The 10,982-nt window shown below is 42.6% G+C and overlaps 1 protein-coding gene across 1 annotated transcript in view; it reads left to right on the top strand.

The window, feature by feature from the left end:
* The first annotated feature begins 10,472 nt into the window (after positions 1 to 10,472).
* Positions 10,473 to 10,982, top strand: part of LOC126215332 (uncharacterized) — a 94,450-nt gene continuing 93,940 nt past the window's right edge. The window contains exon 1 of the mRNA XM_049942015.1: positions 10,473 to 10,557. Within this exon, the coding sequence (XP_049797972.1) occupies positions 10,483 to 10,557 (75 nt within the window). The 5' untranslated portion in view covers positions 10,473 to 10,482. The remainder of the gene's footprint in view (positions 10,558 to 10,982) is intronic.

Here is a 10,982-nt window from a genome sequence, read left to right as displayed (position 1 = left end):
CTGCGTCAAAAGAAGTTGCAACTGTGTTGCCACTCGGATGCTCCCATCCGGATGTGGAAGTCACTCCACAGTTGGGAGAGCCCACTCGTGCATCAAAAGAAGTTACAACTGGGCTGCCACTAGGAAGCTCCCATTCAGCTGTGGCAGTCACTCCACAGTTGGGAGAGCCCACTCATGCATCAAAAGAATTTGCTACTGGGCTGCCGCTCGCAAGTCCCCATCCTGATGTGTCACTCAGTCCACAGTTGGGAGAGCCCACACCTGTGTCAAAAGAAGTTGCAACTGTTTTGGCACTCGGAAGCTCCCATCCGGATGTGGGAGTCGCTCCACAGTTGGGAGAGCCCACTCCTGCATCAAAAGAAGTCGCAACTGGACTGCTGCTTGGAAGCCCCAGTCCAGATTTGGCACTTGATACACAGTCAGGAGAGCCAAAGCCTGTGCCAAAAGAAGTTACAACTGAGCTACCACATGGAATCTCCCATCCAGATGCGTCAGCCACTCTGCAGTTGGGAGAGCCCACTCCTGCATCAGAAGAAGTTACAACTGGGCCGCCACTCAGAAGCTCTCATCCAGACGCGGCAGTCGCTGCACAGTCGGGACAGCCCACTATTGTGTCAAAAGAAGTTGCAACTGGGCTCTCAGTTGGCAGCTCCCATCTGAATGCGACAGTCATTCCACCTTCTGGACAGCCTCCTCCTGTGTCAAAAGAAGTTGCAACTGGGCTGCCACTGGATGTGGCAGTCGCTTCTCAGTCAGGAGAAGTCACTCCTGCATCAAAAAAGGTTGCAAGTGGTCTGCCACTCAGAACCCCCCATCCTGATGTGACACTCAATCCACAGTCATCAGATCCCACACCTGCATCAAAAAGACTTGCGACAGGACTGCGGCTCAGTCGCCACCACCAGGGTGCGGCACGTGGTCCGCAGTGTTCTGCGTACAACTCCACACCGTCTGTCGGTATCCTGCCTGATGACGTGATGTTGATGATATTCTCCTACTTCAGCCTTCCCGAGATCGCCGGTATCTTGCAGAACGTTTGCACTCGCTGGAGGATCCTGTCCCAGCACCCGTGCTTGTGGACGCACAAGGAGTATGTGCCCAGGTAGAGTACCCTACTGAACTGTAACATAAGGTGTATGTGCTCAGGTAATGTATCTGTAAGTCTCTTCTGGTACAGTGGGTAACACAGAAACTAGAATGAATTTTCACTCTGCAGTAGAGTGTGCACTAATATGAAACTTCCTGTCAGATTAAAACTGTGTGCCGGAGCGAGACTCGAACTCGGGATCTTTGCAAAGGTCCCGAGTTTGAGTCTCGGTCTGGCAAACACACTTTAATCTTCTAGGAAGTTTCAGCACAGAACCTGTTTGGCATTTCCTACAGATTATGTTTGGTTTGCAGTTATTTTCAGTAGTCTGTTGTGCAAACTGTACACTGAGATGACAAAAGTCATCAGATACCTCCTAATCTTGTGTCAGCTCTCCTCCTGATTGGTGTAGTACAGCCATGTGGCATGGACAGTCATTGGAAGTGTCATGCAGAAATATTGAGCCGTGCTGCCTCTTTAGTCGTCCATAATTGCAAAAGTGCTGCTGGAGCAGGAGTTTGTGCATGAACTGACATCTGGATTATGTCCCATACACTTTCAATGGGACGTTGGATTCATGTCAGGTTATCTGGGTGGCCAAATAGCTTGCTTGAATTGTCCAGAATGTTCTTCAAACCAATCATGAACAATTATGGCCCAGTGACATGACACATCGTCATCCATAAAAATTCCATGATTGACTGGCTGCAAATAGTCTCAGAGTAGCCAAACATAACCATTTCCAGTTACTAATTGGTCCAATTGGACTAGAGGACTCAGTCTATTCCATGCAAACTTAGCCCACACTATCATGGACCCACCACCATCTTGCGCAGTGCCTTGTTGACTACTTGGTCCATGGCTTCGTGGGTTCTACATCACACTCAAATCCTACCGTCAACTCTTACCAACCGAAATTGCGACTCACCTGATCAAACCATGGTTTTGCAGTCATCTAGGATCCAACCAATTTGTTAAAAAGCCAGGAGAGGCGCTGCAGGCGATGTTGTGCTTTTAGCAAAGGCCCTTCCGTCAGTTGTCTGCTGCCGTAGTACATTAATGCTAAATTTTGCCACACTGTCCTAAAAGATACATTTGTTGTATATCCCATATTGATTTCTGTGGTTATTTTATGCACTGTTACTTGTGAGTAAGCACTGATACCCTTCCACAAATGCCTAATCTCTTGGTTGTTAAGATAAGGTTGACGGCCACTGCAGTGTCCGTGGTGAGAGGTAATGCCTCAGATTTGGTATTCTTGGCACACTCTTGCACCCTTGACACTGTGATCTTCGAATTCTGTAACAATTTTCAAAATGGAATATCCCAAACATCTAGCTCCATCTACCAATCCTCGTTCAGTCTGTTAATTCCCATTGTGCTGTCAAAATCACGGTTCAGACATTTTTCCACATGAATCATCTGATTACGAATGATAAGCTCTGCCAATACAGTGCCCTTCTATACCTTCTGCACACATCATCTGTATATGTGCATATTGCTATCCCATGGCTTTTATCAGCTCAGAGTACAGCTCATGAAACTATCAAGTAAGGTATTCAAATGTAGCACTCTCCCTGTTGCTAAGTTGTACAGAATATTTTATATTGGTCGTGTCACAAAACTTAACTAAACTATTTAAATGACAATCATTTATGTATGTGAGCTACTGTTCAAAGTATTCTTTAATAAATAACTGGCTTATGTCAGATACCATGAGGTGTAACATCCAATATACGAGGTATGTGAAAAAGGAATGAGACAGATTTTTTTTATCTATCAAAGTTTTTTTTTTTTTTTTTTTTTTTTTTTTTTTTTTTTTTTTTTAAAAAGAACAATATTGTCCCATTGAAAGTAGTTCCCTTCAGCAACTATACACTCATGGTCTCAGGACTCAGATCAGGTGAATAGGGGGCTGGAAAACAACAAGAATGCCTTTTGACGTCAAAAATTCCATGATGGAAGTGGCCGTATGACACGGGGTGTTGTCATGATGCTGCATCCACCCATCAGTGATGTCCGGTCTCACTTGATTCACCCTTTTCCTGAGCCTTTCAAGGACATCTTTTTAAAACACTTGGTTGACAGTTTGTCCTGGAAGAACAGTCTCAGAAGAGCAACGACATGTTTGACGTTTTCATTGATTTTTGAACCTGGAGGTCTCACTGAGTGAGGCTCATCTTCAACGTATCCTCAGCCTTCCAAAAATGATTTCATGCCAGTGAAAACCTTGTGCTCCCCATAGGCCTACTTCAACTTTTCAAAGGTCACACTTACAGATTCCCCAAATTTAACACAAAACTTGATGGCATAATGTTGCTCTAAATTCTGTGGTTCCATTTTTGTAACACACAACAAAAATACAACTTCTGTGCTCTCAAAAACCATGTGAAGACTGTATTGAGCTGAAAATCGAACTGAGCATCTGGATGGGATGAACACACCGGTATACACAAGAACATAGCGTTGTCAAATTGCTCACAATGTTGTCAGTCTCATTACTTTTCTCGCATCCCTTGTAATTTAGTTCTTTGCTTTTAGTCCTGACTGTTGTGCCTCTTCATGTTGTTGGACATCTGCTGTGGCTAATATTGCTTGCAGTTTAGAATTTTTACACCACATTTCCAAATTTCCAGCAAATAACTTGTGAAGTCACAGTTGCATTAATAAATTATGTATTGACTTCACAAGGCATACATTAACTCCCTTTGTTCAATATGTCCCATTGGAATCCATAATCAGAATGAATCACAAATACAGGGTGTACATAAAGTCCAGGAATACTTTCAATTATTTATTGCACAAGAACCAAACATTTTACAGATGTCATACATATGTCATTTTGAAGAGAAACCCTGAAAGTTTTTTTTCATGAATACCGCCTTAGCGTAGATTGGTAATTTGCCGATAGTCAGGGCTAGTCACAAACCTGGCGAGTTCAGCTACGATGCGAGCTTTCGGTGTGTTGGAGTTTGACAAAAACAAGTGTGCTATGGCTGTTCAATGGAGTTTAGAACCAAGTACGGTATGAAGCCACCAACAGGGAAGGCCATTTACCACCGGCACAACAAATTCGTTATAACGGATTGCTTGTGCCTAGCAAAGAGAAGCAGATGTCCCAGTGTGAATGAAGTGGATGTGGAGCGCATATGCAAGACATTCATAAGGAGTCCAAACAATTGGTGTGTTGTGCATTCCATGAACTCGAAATGGCATGTCGAAAACTGTGCGGGCCAATTTGGACATGTTGCAGCAATGGCTGATACCTCAAATGCAATCAGACTGTCCGTTCATCTTTCAGCAGGATGGGGCTCTAACCCATTCTCATCGTGAAGTTCATGGGTAGCTGAACACGGAGCTGCCGCATCGATGGATTAGCCATGCTACAGAAGGGGACAGCTGTTTCGTGAAATGGCCTCCCCGATCACCAGATCTCACTCCGTGTGACTTTTTTCTGTGAAGACACATTAAAGATCTGGTGTATGTGCCACCTCTACCATGTGATGTAGCAGAGCTTGGCTCTGAGCACTATGGGACTCAACTGCTGAGGTCATTAGTCCCCTAGAACTTAGAACTACTGAAACCTAACTAACCTAAGGACATCACAAACATCCATGCCCGAGGCAGGATTCGAACCTGCGACCGTAGCGGTCTTGCGGTTCCAGACTGCAGTGCCTTTAACCGCACGGCCACTTCGGCCGGCTTGTAGCAGAGCTCTGGGAGAGAATATGGGAAGTGACTGCCGCAGTTGACAATGCCATACTGGGACGGGTGTGGCAAGAATTCGATTGCTGTATTGATGTCTACTGGGTCACTCACAATTTTCATATCGAATGTTCATAAAAAAAAAAAAACAAAAAAAAAACACAGAGTTTCTGTTCATAGTGCAATATGTATGACATCTGTACAATGTTTAGTTCTTGTGCAATAAATAATTGAAAGTTTTGCTGGACTTTATGTACGCCCTGTGTTTTATTGTGTTTCTTAGAGTAATGTCCATTTTTTAAAAATTGGGTTGGTGCATAAGTTCGTAGCATTTTTCCATAAGTTTAATAAACACAGCAGATATACATAGCAGAGACTGTAGTCACCAATAATATATTCTCCTTCACTATTTACAACTATCCGTCATAACTGGGGTAACTTCTTGATTCCACGACATTATAAATCACGTGGTTTTAAGCCAGAGGACACATCGTGCAGTGTTCGGAGAGCTTATTCATCCAGAAAGGAGGTTCCTTGAAAATTGTTTGATAGAGCATGGAAAAGGTGAAAATCTGAGGGTGCAAGATCAGTGAGTAAGAAGGATGTGGAATGACTTCCCACCCCAACTCCTGTATACTGCTTTTTGTCAGTCTAGCAGGATGTGGGCAGGTGCATTCGTGGCGTAACATCACTTCATGTAGTCTTCCTGGTCATTGTTCTTGGATTGTCTCTGCAAGACATATCAGCTGTTGACAATTAATGTCAACAGTGATGGCTACACCTCAGGGAAGTAATCAGTAGTACACCACACTGTCACTGTGCCACCAGATGCATAATATCATCTTTTGTGGAAGCATGCAGGTCTCTGTATGGGGAGTTGCTGGTTTGTTCGGGCTCAGCCGTTCCTTTCTTTTCATTTGTTATCATGAAGATATCATTAATCATTGTCAGTAGTGACGCAAGATAGGAATGGCTAGTGTTGTTAATGAGGCAACTGATGACAAGCAAGCAGAGATGCACTTACGGCCACCCCCCAATTTTTGTGACTTTGGCTTAGAACATGTAATATCATACACCTACTTTTTGAACATTCACCTTGTATGCAACTGTCACTTGATGCTGAAGTGATCACAGTTCATCACATCTGCCAGCTCTCAAGTACACTGATGCGAATCATTGTGGATTAAAGCTTTTAATCAAATCTTGAAGGTCTTCCTGAATATGGAGAACCACCAACGTTAAAACAACACTCCTTAAAACAAGAAAGATATTTTCATGCCATGATCTGTCCAGTGGCATTACCTCCATACAAGATGCAAATGTTTTGTCTGCTTCTGCTGCTGTTACCCCCACATTGAACTCAAACGGAAGACTATGTCCGAAAATTTCCAATTTGTCTATTTGCCAATCTATTTTGTGGTGTCCACAGCTCCACTCACTATTTCCAAATGACAATACGTAAACTCAAATAGCAACACTGAACTATAAATAAAAAATGACAGTCAGTAAATAAACCCATAACAAGTGCAATATCAATGTGCAAAACTAAAATGCTACAAACTTATGCACCAACCTAATAAAAATAACAACCCATCTGACACCTTATTTTATTACTTTTTAGTTGCAAAGTATCACCTATCAGTGAGCAGACAGAGTGGTACACGCCATGCCTTTGGAGTGTATGTTTTCCAGCTAATCTAGGGAATGCAGGAGAAAAAGTATGTTTCATATTTGTAGCGGATATAAACGGTTCAGCCTAATTTAGATTTACTAAACCTCTCTTCTTCACACAAATAAAAAAGTCAAACATCAGAATTCACAGTATGTTAAAGCAAAGTCCCCACTATTCTAAGATGTTGAACAAGGACTGTCAGTGAACAGAGTCGTATGCTTTCTTGAAATCTGTGAAGATGTTAATGACTAGAGCATGACTGATGGCCATGTATTTTAGAATTATTTTCAAATTGAAATTTTCGTCTGTGCAGCAACAATCTGACTTGAAGCCTGTCTGGTACTCACCAATTAAGTTTTCTAACTGGTTTTTTGTTTCCTGGAGTAAGCATTCTGAGAAAATGTTGTAGGTAAGTTGTAGGAGGGAGATTCCTCTGCAGTTGTTTACATTTTTCCTATCTCCTTTCTTGTGCAGTGGATCAATATAGACACAATTCCAGCTGTCAGGAAGTTTTTCTTTTTGCCAGATGGATGCGATTATTTGTGTAAGTTCTTGTAGAAACTTTAGTCCAAGGTTCTGTAGTAGTTCTGCAATGATGCCATCTTTATCGGCTGTTTCGTTGTTTTTTAGTTTAAGTATATGTTAGTGTGTCTCTTCACATGTTGGTGGTAGTGATGTATTAGGAATCTTATTTGGGTTCAGGGCAGTTAAGAAGACCAGAAAAATAACATGCCAGTTCCTGACAATCTCTTGATTAGTAGTCCGCGGCCCGGGGTCTTGCGGTAGCGTTCTCGCTTCCCGCGCCCAGGGTCCTGGGTTCGATTCCCGATGGGGTCAGGGATTTTCTCTGCCTCGAGATGACTGGGTGTTGTGTGTCTTTCATCATCATTTCATCCTTATTGACTCGCAAGTCGCTGTAGTGGCGTTAAAGAACTTGTGGAGCGGCAGCCGAACTGCCCCGCGAGGGGTCTCCCGGCCACCAATGCCATACGCTCATTCATTCTTGATTAGTTAACACAAGTTATCCATCTTGTTCTCTGAAGTGCAAGTTTTGAAATGTGTACCCATGGACCTTTCTTACAAAATTCATGTAGAATCCTCTTGTGTTGTGGTTGCAGAAGTTGTACTCTAGAGTGTACATTTGTTCCTACATGTACTTCACCTTGTTTGCCAAATGAGTGTTACAGCCTATTTTCTGTACAGGTTAAAACAATACAGGCTTTCTAGTAATTTTTCATTGCTGTATTCATGGTAAGTTTGTGTCCTTCTAGTGCATTTTCACATTCTGATTTCCACCATGGGTTTTTAATATTCTTTTTCCATGGTATTTGTTCTTTTGCTTTTTATGTGATCTTTCTTGTAATTCTTCCCACGTGTTTGCTTATAGTTGTCTTTCCCATTTCTGCTGTATGTTAGATTCTGTGGTCTTTTTCATGTCAAACTCCTCTGCGTTTGTTCTTTTCCAATGGATTTCCTCGGTGTAAATTTTATTTTCATTCGAGTCAGGCTCCAGCACCCGGAAACTATGGCCATGTATGCGTGAGTTGCACTTTTGTGAATGTGTGTGTGTTTTCTATTTTAGAAGAAGAACTTTGCCTGAAAGCTTAGTGTTTTACCAGTCTTTTTCATTGTGTTTCCTCAGTGATCTGTCCTTTCAACATTGTTGAGTTTGATTCAAGTTAGTTAGTGGTGTGAATGAAAATTCGCACCTCTGCAGACTTTGGATGTCATGGATCTCCTTCTGCCATTCTTCTTTGTATATTTGCGTATGGGAAACTTTTCCACAGTTCACTGGTGACTTGTTTCTCTATCCATTTGTGCATTGAAATCAGTTAACAAAATTTTTACATCATCTTTGGGGATCTTGGCCATCACTGTCTGTATTGTTGCTCAGAATTTCTCTATTGATCTCCATTTTGCTGTTTATCCCCGTTTGTGAGGGTGTGTATTTTCATAAAAAATGGAAATGCCATGTGGCCAGGGCCTCCCGTCAGGTAGACCGCTCGCCTGGTGCAAGTTATTCCAGTTGATACCACTTCAGCGACTTGCGTGTCAATGGGGATGAAATGATGATGATAAGGACAATACAACACCCAGTCCCTGAGCATAGAAAATCTCCAACCCAGCCGGGAATTGAACCCGGGCCGTTAGGTATGACATACTGTTGCACTGACCACTCAGCTACCAGGGGCGGACCTGTATTTTGATGATGATGTTTTTCTTGTTTGGGCACTGTAGGTCTGTTCTTTATTGGGTTGACTTCTCTGGCTGAATTGATTATCTTCTGATGTACCATGAAAGTCATGCTCAGAGGTGGAGTACCCCTGGAGACTCATTTTCCTGTCTTACTCTTGAAGATACAGCAGTTTCCATAATCTATTGTGTCGTTGTCTGTCATGTATGTTTCGTGCAGGGCAAGTGTAATTGTCTTGCATTTGTTGAGCTCTGCTGCACAGTTTTCCCAGTTGAATCAGCATGTTTATTATGTTGAAGGTTTGTGTGAAAATGATTCTGTTGACCGACAGTCCTTGTTCAACATCGTAGAATAACAGGAACTTCGCTGTAACATATTGTGAATTCTGATTTTTGACTTTTTTATTTGTGTGGAGAAGAGAGGTTTAGTAAATCTAAATTAGGCTGAACTGTTTATATCTGCTACAAATTTGAAACATACTTTTTCTCCTGCATTCACCAAATTAGCTGGAAAATGGTTGTGATGGAACATACCACTCCAAAGGCATGATGTGTACCACTCTGTCTGCTCACTGACGAGTGATACTTTGCAACGAAAAGTAATAAAATAAGGTGTCAGATGGGTTGTTATTTTTATTAGGGTGGTGTATAAGTTTGTAGCATTTTAGTTTTGCACATTGATATAGCAGGTGCAAAGGGTTTATTTATTGATTGTCATTTTTTATTTGTAGTTCACTGTTCCTATCCGAGTTTACGTTTTGTCATTTGGAAATAGTGAGTGGAGCTGTGGACACTACTAAATGGAGTGGCAAGTGGACAAATTGGAACATCTCCGACATAGTCTTCCATTTGAGTTCAATATGGGAGTGACAGCAGCAGAGGCAGCCAAAACATTTGCATCTTGTATGGAGATAATGCCACTGGACAGATCATGGCATGAAAATGGCTTTCTTGTTTTAAGGATTGTTGTTTTAACATTAATGGTTCTCCATATTCAAGAAGACCTTCGAGGTTTGACTAAAACCATTAATCCACAATTATTCGCGTCAGTGTACTTGAGAACTGGCAGATGTGATGAACTGTGATCACTTCACCATCAAGTGATATTTGCATGCAGTGGTGAAGATTCAAAAAGTGCGTGTAGGGTATTGCATGTTCTAAACCAAACTCACAAAAATCAGGGGGTTGTCATAAGTGCATCTCTGCTTTCTTGTCGTCAATTACCTCATTATCAATACTGGTCATTCCCATCTTGCATCACTACTGATGATGATAAATGATATCTTTATGATAACAAAGGAAAAGAAAGGAACAGCTGAGCCCAAAGAAAGCAGCAACTCCCATACAGAGACTGGAATGCATCCAGAAAAGATGATATTATGCATCCGTTTTCACAGTGACGGTGTGGTGTACTATAAATTGCTTTCGTGAGGTGTAATCATCACTGCTGACATTTATTGTAAACAACTGATATGTCTTGCAGACGAAATCCAAGAACAGTGACCTGGAAGACTACGTGAAGTGATGTTACTCCACGGGTGTGCGTGCCTGCATTCTGCTAGATAGACAAAAAACTGTGTACAGGAGTTGGGGTGGGAAGTAGTTTTGCTACTGTATTGTGGTACATAAAAATTATGAGAGGCAGTCATCTTAAAGGTTTTATGGTTAAATGTATTGATTCAAAACAGTGTGTCAAGAAAATTGAATGCATGTTCTCTCCACTTCCTACAGAGCCGAGGCAAACGAAGGGGAGGTTATAAAGATGATCAGGGCAATGCCACAGCTGCGTACATTGAGGATTGAGGGTGTGGCGTCGCCCCACCTTATGGAGGCTTTGTCTGAAAGCTGTCTCAACCTCACCACGCTGGACACCGGGTCGAGGGAGCCGATCCGTTGCGCAGTAAGTGCTTTCTAAGGACTGCAGTAAACAGTGTGTGGCCTACTCACCTGCTTAGCTTGATTGGTTCCACATCCCTGTAGCTCTCCTCCATTGTAGGATTTATGGACCATGTTGTATGTTTGCTTAAATGAATGATTGGATTAAAAATACACTGAAGAGCCAAAGAAACTGGTACACCTGCCTAATATTGTGATACGGCCCCTGCAAGCACGCAGAAGTGTTGCTACACAAGTGGCGTGGGCTTGTATGTTGTCTGGATTAGAGCTGCAGGGACCGGACACCACAAATCCTACAGGGCTGTCCATAAATCCCTAAGAGTGTTGGGGGGAGGGGGGGGGGAGGGGGTGTGGAGGGGGGGGGGAGGGGGGGAGGGGGGGGGAGATCTCTTCTGAAACAGCATGTTGCAAGGCACCCAGGCACCCTGC

Source organism: Schistocerca nitens, chromosome 12 (genome assembly GCF_023898315.1).
Source record: "Schistocerca nitens isolate TAMUIC-IGC-003100 chromosome 12, iqSchNite1.1, whole genome shotgun sequence".
Taxonomy (NCBI): domain Eukaryota; kingdom Metazoa; phylum Arthropoda; class Insecta; order Orthoptera; family Acrididae; genus Schistocerca; species Schistocerca nitens.
The sequence above is the reverse complement of the archived record's forward strand: the minus strand, read 5'-3'. Positions and strand labels throughout refer to the sequence as shown.